This window comes from Eurypyga helias, unplaced genomic scaffold (genome assembly GCF_000690775.1).
Source record: "Eurypyga helias isolate BGI_N326 unplaced genomic scaffold, ASM69077v1 scaffold38312, whole genome shotgun sequence".
Classification (NCBI taxonomy): Eukaryota; Metazoa; Chordata; class Aves; order Eurypygiformes; family Eurypygidae; genus Eurypyga; species Eurypyga helias.
In genome coordinates this window covers 14,684-30,566 of record NW_010234790.1, presented here as the reverse complement: position 1 = coordinate 30,566, position 15,883 = coordinate 14,684, and the positions used below count along the sequence as shown (strand labels likewise).

At 49.4% G+C, this 15,883-nt stretch overlaps 1 protein-coding gene across 1 annotated transcript in view; it reads right to left on the bottom strand.

Annotated features, from left to right (window-relative positions):
* Positions 1-551: 551 nt before the first annotated feature.
* Positions 552-15,883, bottom strand: part of LOC104505839 (inositol 1,4,5-trisphosphate receptor type 2-like) — a gene marked incomplete at both ends in the record, with an annotated part of 25,551 nt that continues 10,219 nt past the window's right edge. Inside the window, 2 exons of the mRNA XM_010146561.1 lie at positions 552-608; positions 753-914. Coding sequence (XP_010144863.1) covers positions 552-608; positions 753-914 — 219 coding nt within the window. The remainder of the gene's footprint in view (positions 609-752; positions 915-15,883) is intronic.

Here is a 15,883-nt window from a genome sequence, read left to right as displayed (position 1 = left end):
GAGGAGGGATTTGGAGAGGGATAATTAGATAACACTGTTGATGCCCCTGAAGTGCTTCCCATAAAGAAAACACAAAGATGCTTTTCTGAAGGTGTAACGAGCAAACCAGAGGTGACCAGCATCTTTAGCAAAAAAAGGAGCTGGCCTTTTGATCCCAAAGCGGGAGAAAGCAGGAAGGAGGTTCAGGGAGAGCGGGGTTTTCAGGGAGGCCAGCAGCTTGTGCTGGGTACAGGAGAGCAGGGCGAGCTGGGGGGGTGGGGTGGGGGCACAAAGACCAGGGTGACACAAGCAAAGCGACAGGCTTGGCGAATTGTTTTCGCAACAGCACTGTTGATATTCTTAGCGGGGGAAAAAAAAAAATCCAGGGGTCGGATTCAGCAAGCTTGGCTGCTGCTTCCCATCAGCACGCAGCCATTCCCAGTGCCACGTCTTTTTCACTGGCGGGCTGCGCAGGGCCTGCGTAGGCAGAGCCCTTCTGCATCCTTCCCTCTGTCCTCGCACACTCACTGGGAGGATTTCGTAACCGATTCCCCCCCAGCTTTTCTCCTTACCTGTTCTTCACTGGTGCTAATGGAGCACGATTTCATTTCAAACCCGTATCGGCCTATCTACTCAGAAAGCGTACTGGAGGGAAAGAGAAAACCTTTCCAAGACAGAAGTCTCTTTTGTAACCCTGTCCTGACCGGGACCTGATGAAAGGCAGCGCGTTTACCCACGCACGCTCAGGTTGCTACCCGCTGGAGGGCACTTACCTGCTCCTTGAGCTCGGCAAGCTGACCGGAAAGCTGCTTTACAAGGCTCATGGTTGACTCCAGCCTCTCTTGCAGGTTCCTGATTTCGTTTTGCTCGCTGTCGCCTTCATTGCTAACCAGGGACATCGCTCTCATCCGAGGGAACCAGTCCAAATTCTTCTCCTACACAGGCATTAGAAAAATTAGCAGTGTTAGGAGGGGGTCATGCAGTGCTACTAAGCTGAGACTACAGAGTGAAAACTCAGAAGAACTTTTACTCAGTGGATGACACACAGCACATGAGCTTAAGAAGTAGTAAATTCAGAAAGTATTTTACACAAGCACTTTTATTCTGGGTTCTCCTGAGCTAAAAAGAAGGCAACACCTGGAAAATCTTGGTTCGCCGCAGCTGCACCTGTACTGCAGCGTGGGCAGCGTCGGCACATTCACCCATGGCTCTGGCACGCAGAAACGCGCACCGGGTCAGCCCTGGGAGACTCCTCTGCTACACGAGCACCAGGAAAGCCCAAGTGCTCCCCGTGCTTTGCTCTGCAGTGTATGCAGGGACACACTTCCCCGCTGTCTCTTCAGCTTGGCTGGCCTCCATCTACGCCGGCCGTCCTTGCAGCAATGTCAGCGAGCCAAGACCAGGAAAACAAGACAAGCCAGAGCCCTCTCCAGACTGGCCTGGAGCGTGCCTACTGCACGAGCAGGGGGACCTTGGATTCAGCTGTCCACAGCAGAAGATTTGGGGTCCTGGGAACGGCTCAGGCTTCAGCGTGCTGTTCAGACTACATCCCTTAGGTAAACGGAAAGCACTATCCCATGGCCAAGGGTTAACCTGCTAAGGGCCAAGCCCTACATGGAATAGCGCTGGATTGGGTGTTTCTCTATCCATGGGCTCAGGCTATGAATTTAATCATCACAAAAATACTGTGAAGAGATGATATGAGTCAGGAAGGTGACGCATATCAGCACGAGCCTGAACTGTCTCCATGGCTCGGGGACACGGATACTTGTGTGCAAGGCATAGCAGATGGAGGAGACCGAAGGGTGCGGGCCTGGGAGGAGTGGCAACCATGTGGCAAGCAACCCGCTTTGCCTTGAGTCACGAGACCAAGCAAACAGGTCCTGTAGCTGTCAACGATGCGTTACATCTACGCACCTCTGCCCTCCACCCCGGGGGGAGTGGGAGGATGTGGTCAGATCATATGCCTGGTGTTTTGCAACGGGCCTCTACGGACACGTGCACTTGGTAACTTCAGCGGAGACACAGAGTAAATTGAAGTGTGTTTCTTCCAGTCCCCTGCCCCACACAAATACCACGCTGTCGAGAAGGAGTTCTTTCCAGGAGTCCGGCTACAAGACTCCCAGCAGGCAAATGCTGTGATAAAATGCTGTGACCAAACGCTGTCTGGGCTTGGTATTTGGTAAAGTTTTAAATGCATCGAATTTACTGTAGTCTCAGACTTTGCCTTGCCATGAAAACAGAAAAGCCAGCGATGATTCTGCGGTATTTACAGCAGGGCAGCTGGATGAGCAGGGTCTACATGGGCTGGGCTGGCAGAGCCGTGAGCGTGGGGATGAGCCAAATGAATACAGCTTTATCGTGCTCCCAGAGAGAGAGTTGCTTTCAACTATGTAGTGCTCTGCCCTCATCACCAAACCCTCCCCTCCTACAGAAACGTGGCTTAGAAACAACCAAGCTAGCCCTTGGTAAGCATGGAAGCACTTAGGGTATCCGTGCTTTTCCACTATTTGCATTAGCCCGGTCCCCTCTGTTACCCTGGATATGACTAACTGCAAAGCCATAAGAATTTTGTTTTCTTCTATTTAACTCAAAACTTCTCATGGGTTTTTGTCCGGCTGTGCAACCCCTGGTCCTGTCGCTAAACTGACAAGATGCTGAGGGAATGAGCCCGCGCCCCTCCTCGCATTTTGCAGCCCAGGGCTCAGTCAGCCGTGTGCGTTGGCGGAATGAGGCCTCTTTGCTCGCTGCCCACTTTTTGAGCCTCGTGATCTCATTATGACAATTTACTGTGGTTACGCATGATGCCATTTTCAATGGGTCATAACTCATTCAAATCAAAACCTGTTTTCACCAGCCCCGCTGGTGAGCTGGAAAGGAGCGCACGTGACCCTCCCCGCTGGATATCCCCAGCGGACACACGGAGCGGTAGGCTCCTATTCCTGGCTGCATGCGTTTCTGCTTACAAGACCAGCATTCATTATCCACCAGTACGCTCCGATATTTATTTCACATTTATTTTGGCGAGGATCTAGCAGCGCATTCGTCACGTGCCTAGCGTTACGCACAGGTGTACCCGGTCATACTAAGCTCAGTTTGTGCACAGTGCCTTCCTGGATCAATGCCTTTTTTTTTTTTTTTTAACTTGCAAAATGTTTGCCAGCAAATTTGTCTGCCACTACAGGCACAGAAAGTGAATTCAAAGGAGTTACAGCGAACAGAGCTGCGCTTGTGCCTGAATGTTTCCTGGGAAAGCTCAGGTATCTGCACCCATTACAGCTCCTCTTGCTCGAGGCACTGGAAGGTACCAACTGGCCGTAGGAGCCCGCTGAGGGCCCAGGAGCCCCCTCTGGAAATGCCCCCCCATAACGCCAGAGTTTCTAAAGCCAGGCTGCACGGGGTGAGCAATCTGAGACTCCATCACTGCCATTCTTGTGTTTGCCCAGTACTGCTGCCAGGATTGTGAAATGCACTTTGCTAGTTTTGTTTTCCATCTGCCACTCCATCACTTCTCCGGGACGCAAGGCAGAGACCACCGACTGCCTTGGAAAGATTTTTGTGGACCGACCCTCCACCGCACGGCAGCGGCCGGAGGAACAGCACACAAATCCATGCGGGTGCCAGACGTCCCGGCGCAGTGGGCTCGCCGCTTTCTCGAGGCTCCCACCTGCTTCCCTCCTCCTCGGCACACCACCACACTTCTGGGAAGAGGGCTGACCAGGAGCGGGCGAAGGCAGGGAGAGAGCACACAGCACCTCCCCTGCTGCCGCGCAACGTGCGGTGCTGATGGTGGCACTTCAGCTGGAACCACGCTGCCAGCCCATCTCAGCCACCACGAGCCTCAGAGTCACGGCAGCTCCGCGCGTGCCCAGCCTTGCCTTCCCAGCAATGCCGCGATAATCCCTCCCAGGAGAGAAACGCCGTTGCGGGTTGGTTACAGACCAAGAAGATTCGGGCATTTTTTGCCAAAAGGATGTGGAGGATCAAGCAAGGACTTGACCCAAGTTCTAAGAGAGCCCGATGGGTTTGCACGGACCGGAGAGCTCATGAAAAGATGCTACTGACTTCTGTGGCCTTTCCTGGGAGCAGGTGAGCACACTGGGCAGTCAGTGCTGTGCTGGGTGCCGGCAGGACGTTGCTTCTTGGTTCTCAACTGCACATGCGCCTAATGCAACCCCGTCCAGTTCATTATCTTTGTCATGCAAAACACCAGAAAGATTCAAACTTCAGTAGGTCAGTAGGGAATACATTCTAACCTGCCTTCAAGTTAAAAATCCTTATTGAGCTTTCACCAATAGTTCCACTACAGTGCACGCGGTAGGTGTGTTCCCTTGCTGAACTGCATTCTTTTGCCAGTCAATATTATCTTAGTTTTTCACTGCATTATGAACTGCAGAACTTTATTAAAGGACAGCACGAAAATTAGCTCTGGCGCACAGCCCTGTTTGCTAAGCCTGTGTCACAAACAAACAGCAATTGCTGCTGGGGACAAAAAGACTTTAGATCACAAACCTGCCAGGATCCAGAAGGCAAAACTGGACAAGGCTCCTCTGCTGAAAATTCTGGTGACCTGTAAGCGTGCACGGAGGGATAGGCACTCTGTGACTGCTCAGCTAGGGGAAAGCTATTTTTACTTCACGGTAATTGCTTGCCAATTAACTGGAGATAGTTAACATGTTTGTACAACCCCAAACATTTGTTCTGGGGCTTAAATGTTTATGGGCTCGGTCCCGGGTTCACCTTGACCAACTCGCACACGTTAAAGCTGCAACATGCCTCCTCCGTGCTGCAGGCGTGCTCCCACGGCACCGTCCCGACCGGTGCAGGGCTGCGATTTTGCGGTGTGTCATCTGTCACGCCTGAGCTATTTCTCTTAGAAGTCCAAGCGTTTTGCCCAGGATAGAGCTCATTTTGAAGCTGACCTGGAACCCAACAGCAATTTGGATGAGGGAGGTAGGCTGCTGGCACGGAGCAGGGCCAACATCTGCAAACAGCTGTCACAGGACTCGATCAACAGCCACCAGGTTAGCGCAAGGTGGCACAACTCGAGCGTAAATGAGCTCGCGGAGGGGGAGGTACGTGGATGGGACGCTTTAAAATGAAGTAGCTGCCTGGACACCGAATTAATTGTTAAAAGGCATTGAAATCCTCTATCTAAACAATGAGGGCTGAACACAGTATACTGTTATCGTCATTTCTTTCTTGCACATGATAGCAGCTATCTGCAGCCCACCTACGGATCACAGCATCTCCTCATTCCACAAGCATGTGTGCCTCACAGAATTCCTGTTCAAGCATCTATCTGTGTCCGGGGCAGAGAGTCAGCCAGACAGGAAGGCTGCAGGGACAGAGAGGAGCCGCAGCCTCCTCTCCGTTAGCTCAGCTGGGGAAAAAAAAAAAAAATAGAAAGGAATAGGCAGGTGGGGCTAGCCAAAAGGCTGCGGGCCAGAGAGACTGCACACGAGCAGAGCAGACATTTGGTGTGGCGATCCAGCACGCTCCCTCCCTCCATCCTCCCCCTCGGCTGGCGGGACTCCAGCGGGAACGACAGCTCACCTGGGGCGAGCACTTCTCCGCCAGGTACTCTGGGTACACGCAGCGGCGCGGCGCGCACGGCGCGGGCGCACGCCTGGGAAATCGCAGGGCTTAGAGGATTTGCTGCTTGCGCTTTCTGGGAAACCTCAAACCCTTCTTCTGGGAGAGGAATGCTCAGAGCAGAAGCCTGCGTTTGCCTCCTGGAGTTTTCTGTGCAACTTTCTCCTTCCCCTTCTGTGGGCTTCCCAGGGGGAGGGCAGAGCTACAGGCTAAGTCATCCCTTCGGTAAAGCACTGACATTTCTCCGACTCTGCTAGCTTCGGTCGAGCACGGATGGAGAGAGGTCTGACGACATTTGTTCAGAGTGTCTGTACTTTGTGCAAAGCCTCTCTCGAGCCATCCCTGTCCTGTTGGCACAGCCAACTGGCTTCAATCGAGCTCTCACGCTGAGCTGAATCCGTGCCTCCAGAGTAATTGGCAGAGGGACGTTCCTTCAGGAGGTGCTCAGAGGGACGTTCCTTCGGGAGGTGACGGTTTCACAGGCTTGCAGCGAGATGGATCAGCTGCAACCAGCAGGAGAGACTGGGCTGAGTCTTTAAAAAATAGATTCCTAGCTAACAATGAGAGAAAATAGGTCAAAGAGTGGGACGAGGGGGATGAGGTGGTGGAGCGAAGGCAGCCTGGCGCGCACTTCCTGCCAGTGCCACGCCACCGTCCGCTGCACCAGATTTTCGTTTCTCCAGCAGACGCCAATGCTGTGACTCTCACCCCCTTCGACCCCTGTTGCGACATGAAAACAAGCCATTTCAGGGCTTCCCCCACCCCGTCAACTCACAAAGACAACGGTGATGACTGCTCATGACTCCTCCTGGGTTGTGACCCCCCCAGCTGCGCTCACCGGAGCAGGCGATGGGCCTCGGCGTCCCCCAGCCCATGGTTCTCCCGCCTGGCACAGATGGTTCCCTCCTTGGTGACTCAGCGAGGCGAGCGACACGGCCCCGGCAGCCCGGCAATGGCCTCCTACAGCTCTAGGGAGACTGCGGCCTCCCAGGCGCTCATCGGGGCGGTAACACCCTGCTGCGGCGGTGTTGAGGAGAGCCACCGCCTGTCACCCTGCGGCCTCCACGCCTGCGGAGCGGCGCTGCTGGGAAGGACGGCACGGCTTCTCCCTCCGCCACACCCCTCTGACCGGGGAGCCCGGAGCCGGGCCGCAGCAGGAAGGCCAGCGAGCCCTCGGCATCACCGCTCCTAGGCAGGCAGCTCACGTCCTTTCAGGCCCGGGCAAGAACAGGCCGTTCACCCTCCTTTTTTGAGCCAGCACCTTGAATAAACACTCCAGCGCCGGGTACAGAGAGATCTATTTACTGAGAAATGCTTCTGTATGTCTGAAATGTAAATAAGTCCATCCATTCCCTTCCCAGACCTGTTGCCTGTATAAGCAGAGAGTGATCGGTCCAAACGACCTTTTGAAAGCTATTATTTTCCTGCCTAGGGACAGAGCCTGGTCCTAAAACTCCGTAGTTATGTAGCTCCTATAGCCACCTTCAAAAGAGATTTTAAAGATTTAAACTATCCTGTGCTTTAGATGACACAGGGCAATAACCACTTTGCGATTTAATCACAGACAATAATAATTTGGTTCAGTGCATGATTCAGCTAATCCACAATTTGATAAACGTTCATCCCAAACTACAAACCCAAATAGCTTCCTGCAAATCCTGTTTGACACTTTAATGTTAAGGCTGTATTTGATAAGCAATCTGTGCTGTACAAGCATACAGGGAGGGAAATTAGGAACTGTTATGCATCTATACGCATCCACGGCAGTAATTCAAGGAAAATAAAAATAAACCTTGGCAATTAAAGATAAATCTTCACGCAACAAGAAGACTAACAGGTCTGGCTGGGTCTATACTGGATTGATACATGCCACAGCTTGCGGAAAAATATAGAAATCTCTTCCCCTCCGAAAGAAGGTTGGAACCGTACGACAGACGCGCTGTCTGCTTTTCGCAGCATCTCTGGTGCGTTTACTCTCATTTTAACTTGGCTGGATGCGTCTGCGGGCTGCAACAGAACCTGTCACTGTAAGTCGGAATAATGGTGAGTTCAAGACTGATACGCGGGCCAGTCAGCTATAAATGTCTCAGCGTTTCCGTATCAGCATACCTGCTTGCGATACACCCGCAAAAATTACAGCCAGGAATGATAATAAACCTCAAATTGCGAAGATTTTTCTCTGGTGTGTTCCGATACCCAGCCTGAAACTCTGGAAAGGACCCTGCTTTTCCAAGAACAAACACCCCAAGGTTTCTGCTTGTCAGACACACACCTAAGGAACTCTGCGTTTGCCTCCAAGAGACGGAAGCGATCGCGGGAGCGGTTTTTTACAGTCGCGACGGTGAGTTTGAATGTGATCTCACGCTGTTGTTGCGGGCAAAGCCATAGGCAAACGGCAAGCACCTGAGTCGGCAGCGTGTCCTTGCAGCGACCAGGCCAACCTCATCCTGGGCTCGGAGCGGCGAGAGGGCAGCCGGCACGTCGTGGGAAGCGATCCTGCTTCCGCCCTGAGCGGCTTTACCCTAGAAGGTGGAAAATAGAAACCGACCGAAGGAATTTTGTCACCAGTCCACTGAGACGGTGCCTTCCAGCTGCCCTCCAGGTGGGAGCCCGGGGGACCTGCAGGTGTGCAGGGACCGGGGCCAGCCAGGGACTCACGGGAGCACGGTGCAACTTCCGTGTGCTCGGGGGGGACCTCAGTTCATATCCCAGCCCAGCACCGCTCTCCTTCCAAGCCACATTTGCTTCTCGTCTCCTCCCTTCCCTGCGGCACACGTTCAATTCTCAATTGTTGGTTTCTGCTGCTGTTTCAATCACCCTCTGCCACCTTATCTCTATCATAACCCTGAGAACTGATATTCTCCTCTGCCAATCTTCAAGCATCCCAACACTACAATCTGAAGCTAGGATTTGGTGCTTAATTCTTGTGCTCTTAAAACAGATATAATTATAGATTTGTGCAAAACATGAGTTAATTTTTCCACATTCCTATGTTTTTATGTTGTTAGTGGTTACGGGACATGCTTTAGGAAAAACATTTCAGATTATTCATTTAAAATAATTAAATTATTTCTGATATAATCCCTGGATCTTGCGCATAACGAAACAACATCTGGTACAGAGATTAGAAAATAAATGTTCTTGGCTTATTTTTTTTTTTTCTTTTGTTAAACAGATGTTGTTGATACAAAACGCAGAACTGTAAATCACAGCCGGCATGTGGACACAGACTGTCACTACTGAGCAGAAATTTACTGTGGCTAGATCGAGATTTGAAACAGCAATGAATCACTGGCTTAGTAACTTTATTCACGTGGGCATGGTTTCAATATTCTGACATTAAGTGCACATGTCCTGAAAAAAAAAAAAGAACCTTTTAACGGCAGCATGGGAGGCTCTGGTTCAGTTCCAGCCGGCATGTGGACACAGACTGTCACTACTGAGCAGAAATTTACTGTGGCTAGATCGAGATTTGAAACAGCAATGAATCACTGGCTTAGTAACTTTATTCACGTGGGCATGGTTTCAATATTCTGACATTAAGTGCACATGTCCTGAAAAAAAAAAAAGAACCTTTTAACGGCAGCATGGGAGGCTCTGGTTCAGTTCCAGCTTTTTTTTAAGCGCAGCGTAGTGCAATGGCAGCCTCTGCGCAGAGGCACCTGGCAGTCCTCCGGAGCCTCCTTCGCAGCTCGTGGCCGTACTGCTATGGAGGAGAAGGGCTGGGGCTGCTCCTGCAGCCCCACCACCGCCACCAAAACGCCTCCAGTTCTCCTTTCTCCCTCTCCTTCCCCCGCTGACCCCAACAACGTTTCAGCAAATAGCTCACCCTTGGTCTGCTGGGGCGGCTCACGCCTCGCTGGATGGTAACGGCTTTTCCCGCGCGTTCCAGCCAACAGAGTTACGATGCTCCTCCAGCCCCTTCCTGTTCCTACCTGCCCACCGGACTCCAGGAAAAAGCCAACGGCACTGATCCCACTGCAAGGGAAACGCACCCTGCAGTACCATCCTGCTGCTGGGGACAGAGGTGATGTCCACTCCTAGAGACATACTCACCGTTCAGCTGGGAAGGGCACTGCAGATTCTGACCCCTTTTTGTGGGTGGATCAGGGTCTAACTCCAAGGTTAAACTCCAAACCTTGTCCTCTACTTGACGTTTTCTGCAGCACAGGATTCAGGCTCCCACTTGTTGAAATTCACGGGGCTTTTTTTTTTTTTCACATTTAGCTTTTAATTCTCTGGCCCTGACACCTTGTATTTTGCAAGTCCTGTCCATTTCCTAGCTTCAGCTTCAATTTGGTGTAACAGAATCTTGGGGAAATACAAAGACTCAGCTGGAGACTCGTTTTTCAGAGGCTCAGGACGTGACCTTGTTCTCAGCTTTACACAGGCAGAGCTTCACTGATTGCAGCACGATTGTTCTGGTTTAGGGTACCACTGGAGTAGAGGCATTTTGAATCCTGATCAGAATGTTCCTGCTTTGGGCCTATTCTGACTCTGATGTATTTAGCACATGGTGTGGTACGAAAGGACAATTTCAAGAACAACATTTTCTTTTGAAATTAGTAAGAATTATTGCCTATCACCAACGGGCCATACAGAACTGGTTTCTCAAGCAACGATGCGATCATGCACGTACCGTGCACACAAATAAATGCGCACACTGGAGTATCAGTCAGAGGAGAGGGAAAAGACCCAGGCCTCTTGATAAAACAACACCAGGCCATGGCCACCTTCCAGCCTTACGGGCCTGAACGCTATCGACCTGCTCTCAGATCGCTTGCTCTGTCGAAATGCTCGCCCACGGGTTCCGTACGTTCCGCTGCGTGGTGAGCACGTGCTCTTGCCTGTGCAGACACGATGGCCAAGGAAAGGCCCCTTGGCACGTCTGGTTGTGGCTGGACGAGAGGCAGATCCCACAGGGTACCATCTGCCTACTGGGAGGCGTGGAGCGCTTTTATTCCCTTTTGGGAAACAGGGGGAAACCAGCCGAACCAGCCCCTCAAGGTGAAACGTCTATTTGCTCGGGTTCGTGTCTGCTGTGTGCTGTTTTCAGAGGCTGCAAGCATAGATCAGTAAAAGAAAAACAACAGCGTGGTACTTTGTGAACCTTTATCTGCCTATGGGACATTGTCATCTAGCTCTCCTGCTCGCATTGCTGGGGAAATATTGAAATGGATTCTCTGTACTGACTTGCTTTTTCTTTTTCGCTTTTTGTTCCAGCCTAGCATTTAAATACGGTTTGCCCTGTTCAATTAAAATGCATTTTCTCTTGAGAACAAGCAGCTGATCGGTTTCACAAACCCGGAGTTACAATTTTCCTTCAGCATCACCCAGCAAAATGAAAAACAGAGACAAAACATTTTAATCACATGTGTATTAAAATACACAGGGTTCATTAAATATGATGTAAAGTTGCCTGCTTGTTTTGGAGACTCTTTAAAGCTCCTACTACCCCAAACTCACAGAAGTGTAATGTGATTCCTGATCTATTGAATTTCATAGGATGGCTGTAGTGGGTTCCATTATATATAAATTGGATGCAGCCAATTTACAATCTCCGATATATACTTTTATCTCAAAATGCCCTGTGAGGCAATTGTGTAAAGTACTTTATCAGGGATTGTTGTTGGTAATATTGCAAGATTTCATGATGTAAAAAATACATCAATGTCATTTAAATTGAACAAAATGGTTCCCGCTTTTTTTCCTGGAGAGCATTTTTAACCATCTTCTCAACAAATTTGTTCAATAAATACCGTATGAAACAAACATTTTGCACTTTGTCCCAAAGATACAATTTGCCAACCTGATTGATTTCTTTCTCTACAACTAATCTGATTTCTTTAGGCTCTATATCTTCTCTTTTATTAAAGATGATGCAATCTTAGCTTTTTATCATACGCACATCCACCGCACTAAAAAGAGAGAAGATTCCGTGAACTTGCCTTGCAACCAAATAGGAAAACCTGACACAAATCTCATAAAGCTGATCCCAAATGATAAACGGCACAATGAGACCAAAGTTACACAAATTCAGAAACAGCCATGCAGAGTAATTCGGGCTGGTGGATTTTTCTTCCCGTGACAGATATAGAAAAGAAGGAACTTCATCATATCCATAACACCTTGGAAAACAAGCCCACACTAACGTTGCACCTAGCTCCCCCAAATCTTGCTGTCTCTGAACTGTGAGAACTCAGAAGCAGAGCTACATTTTTTTGTAGCCTTTCCCTGGTTTACTTCTTACAGCATCTCACCACTACGTTTTGAGTCCAACCAAGTCACGCTTATTTACTTTTAAATGGTGTTCCTGGTAAGGCAACAACCTCAGACTCATCTCCCTGTTCGTTTACTAATTGCCCTTATGTCTTTGAGCAAACCCGTAGTTCCTCCTTTCCTCAGCATCTGCAGCTATCTGCCTCGGCTGTGGACAATTTTGGAGCCTCCTTCCCATTCAAGAAGCCAGAAGCTTAGTACCACTCTAATACAAAGAACAATAATTGCTTTCATATGTTGAAAAAAACATTCTCAAGCAGCATTGAAGTCTTCTGTGCTTGTTGCTTCTCCCAAATGCAAAATCAAATTAATTCAGTTTACGCGCTTTGGGATCTGCTCGTCACATTGTTCCTCTGGGGTTGAGCTTCTTATCACTCGCCGTGATCCCAGTTAAGGTCCAGTTTTCACTAGGCAAAGCCATGCACAGCCAGTCCCAGGAGGATCGAGGCTCCGCTACGGCCAAAATCTTAGGCACAACAGTAGGTGCCTATCCAGCGCCTTGGACAGCCCTTCCATCATTTGAAATGAGGAATAAAGGTCTGCCCACACACGGATCCATTTCAGACCACATGCTTCTTTAACAAAGGGATAAAAGATGGCTTTTGCAAGCTGCCTGGAAAGTTAACAGCTCCAGTCTCTGGCAGGTCAAGGCGGGAGCGGATTCCAGCGGGGAACCGCAGCCCGTGTCCTGCCAGCAGCGCTGCTTGGCTTGAGGGAGCTCCAGCTGGAACACCTCCACTCCGTGTTCGTGGGGATGTGCAAGTTTCAAGGAACACAGCCTCATGTCCAGACCCCTCCTCGAGTTTTTAAGGCCGGCAGCAAACAAACAAAAAGAGGAACCCAACTCGGCTCATTTATTTTAATTTGCAAATTGAATGAATTGAAGCTGGAAGGAGGACAAGGAGGCTGTGACTACACGGTATTATCGAGGGAGAATCCATCTTTATAGCAGAATCAGTCTTCAAAGCCTAAATAGTGGTCTACAGGCAGGTGGCCAAATCTTTCCAACGCAGAGGAAATCAAGCTAAGCTTACGAACTGAACCACAGTACCAGAGGGTCCAAAAAGCCTAGTGCTGGGTAGTACGAAACCACTGATTCCAGACCTCAGGAAAGGGAGGCGGGTGGGGTGGAGAAGAAACAACACAAATCTCGGTAAATATACTTTTGGGCAGCTTTAGGCTCCAATCTGCAAGTTGCAATTATAATACAGCTTTTTATTCAGAAGTGATTACAAAGGAAAGGGGAAAAAAAAGAGAGGGTGGCGTTGGTGCTGGGACCTGTCCCTTCAGGAGTTAACAGGAACGTGATGGGCTGAGCAGGGAGGGACAAAGGCACGGTGCAATGGCATGGCCATTCCCTCACGGAGTCAGCTAGAGGGATGAAGGTTATCACCGTACCCTCACTACACACGGCACATCTGCCTGTGCTGCAGCACCTGCCGTCGATACCGATCTTCCTCCCGCTCCAGCTAACGGCATCATTTCTAAGGAGGCAAGGATCAGAGCCGTGGTTTCCCGTGCAAGCAGTAACAGGATCATTAATTTTCCCTGTCTGGAAAGAATGTATGTAAACTTAAAGCCACTAAAACCTCAAGCTTTTACAATGAGGTACCAAATGAAGCCTACCTTTCCCTTTATTTACCCATACCTCACACATCACATAGCCAAGCACGCCAACTAAATTATTTATGGTGGACCAAAGAGCCCATTTCTGGAAGATGCAGAGCCCTTGAAGTGGAAAAGAAGATGCTCAGCTCTCCTGTAGAATAGGAGCTTTGGGCAAGGATGCAAAGCCCTCACGTGACGCTAACTTTTTCATGCTTTGAGAAACACAGAAATGAGCAGGAAATCAGCTAATTAGGCATGTTACTGTAATTGCTTATTTTATGAAGTGGAGAGGGGGGTGTTCAGCACTTCTATAAGATAATAACTTAGAGGCAAAATTGTAGAGAGAAGCAAAACCAGCAGTGGACTATCTACAGAAATGAACGTTATTTTTGAACAACAGGAAAAGCAACAATAGAAAAATAATTCAATGCCTAGCAGCAGGAAAACCAACAATGCCTCGGCATGTTCTGTAAAACGGGGTAACACGTGGGCTTATGAGGGGAGAGGGACCTTCCCTCATACACCCGAGCCGTGGCTGAACCTGTGCAAAGAACAATTCCACCTCTATTTCCGTGTCACTGTAGCTCCACTTGACAGCTCCGAGATCCTCTGTGAATTTAAGGCAGGCCTTGATGCCAAAGAAGGACTTTCTCTGGGACCTGGTACACCTACACCAAAGCCCTGAACTACCCACCGGGCCCACGGCCATGTGGAGGGATGCAGAGATCTGTGTTTTCACTCACTCTTCTATTTTGAGCATAACAAAAGATGGGAGCAGTAAATCATCTATTTAGGCATATTTCTTTAATTGCTTATTTTATGAAAACCCGACTGCCGACAAAACTGATGTTGTATTTCCTAGGAAATTAGCCTGTCAGACAGACCTCAGATCTTATTTAGCAGCCAGCTTTTGTGCTCTTGGTACTACTGCCATGGTAAGTAATTAGTCATAATGTGACATGCATCATATCAGTCTTTTAAAAGTAATTAAGAAAAAGTTGCATAGCTTAATGATATGTACGTACGTCTCCTCCTTGCAAGTTTGATAACATCTGCTAGTTTTTGGAGGAAGGCCAGTTTTAAAAGTAAAACAAATCAGTCCTAACAATGGAAGCATTATTAGCTTCCCAAAAGTTATAAACTCCATGCCCCGTTTGTGTGCACAAGTCCTGCACGCATTTTGAAGTGTGTGAGTTGCCAGATCAGAAAACTCATGTTGAACTAGAATTTATGATAATGAAGAAGCCTTAAAAATACATTTTATTTATAGAGAGCCCGTTTAAGAACTGCAGCTCACCGCCGCTGGCAGATTTAGCTGTAGCAACGGAAGGGTCACCCCTATCAGCTGTGTGCCCCTTCTCCCTGCTGAGATTATCCTACCTAGAAAGGGGCAGCACAATCGGGACCGCGTCCTCTCCTCAACCAGTGCCGTTCAGACTGGCGTGACTTCAGTGGCCATCAATTCTCACATTAGTACTCTGGGCTGCCAACTGCAGGAGCTCGCAAGCGAACAAACGCATCACTTGTCCTCCCCTCCCGCTATTGTTGTGGTTGATTGCAACAGAAGGGTATGGTGGACATCTGGGGGAGGAAACTTCTTAAATTGGCTAGGATGAATCACTGGAGTGCATGTGAAAAACACACGGAGTGTCTTCCTGACAACCCAAGTACCCCTTCTGCAGCATTCATGTTACCTTGACATTTCTCTGGTTTGGGTCATTCTCTCTACCCAGAGAGTGTTTAGCGATCCTCGGATGTAATAAGAATATCTATAGACTAGAAGTAAAAATTAGCAGGGAAAACTTTTGCCTCCAAAATTCAAAAGAAGATAGATAACAGAATAGAAAGATCCTGGATGTCAGAACTTTTTTTCTTCTCCAAAGAAGTTATATTTTAAGAGCTGAGGTCAACAGCCCTCTTAGTACATATTATTTTACTACATTCTTTGACAAAAATCGACAGTGGTAAAGAACAGCTTGTTCCACAAACCCTGCTCCTCCTCGCCTGCCTGCTGTCAGCATGCTCTTCCCCTTTCCTTACGGCACTTGTTCACTGCCTTCACCTCTCTCTCTGTATTTCCTTTGGACCTGCCTCCTCCAGAGCCGGGTTCCCGTGGTTTGCTCGGGGATGGCCGCTGAATACGCTGGACATCAGGCCGGGGGCACGTACCAGGATTTGGCATCAGTGCAATGACCTTCTGCTCACTGACTAAGCCTGGGACAACCTCTCTCTGCCCCACGGTGTGAGAGGACGGGCAGCCAGGCTCTCGACCCACAGCTGTCGGGCTCTGCAGACTCCGCTTGGCTCACACTTTTGCTGTTTTGACAGTCAGCTACTTCTGCTGAGGTTTTTTAAAATGAAAAAAAAAAACCAAAACGCCTTTGCAGGCCGCACGCTGGCGTGCCGGGGACCGTACGCAAGC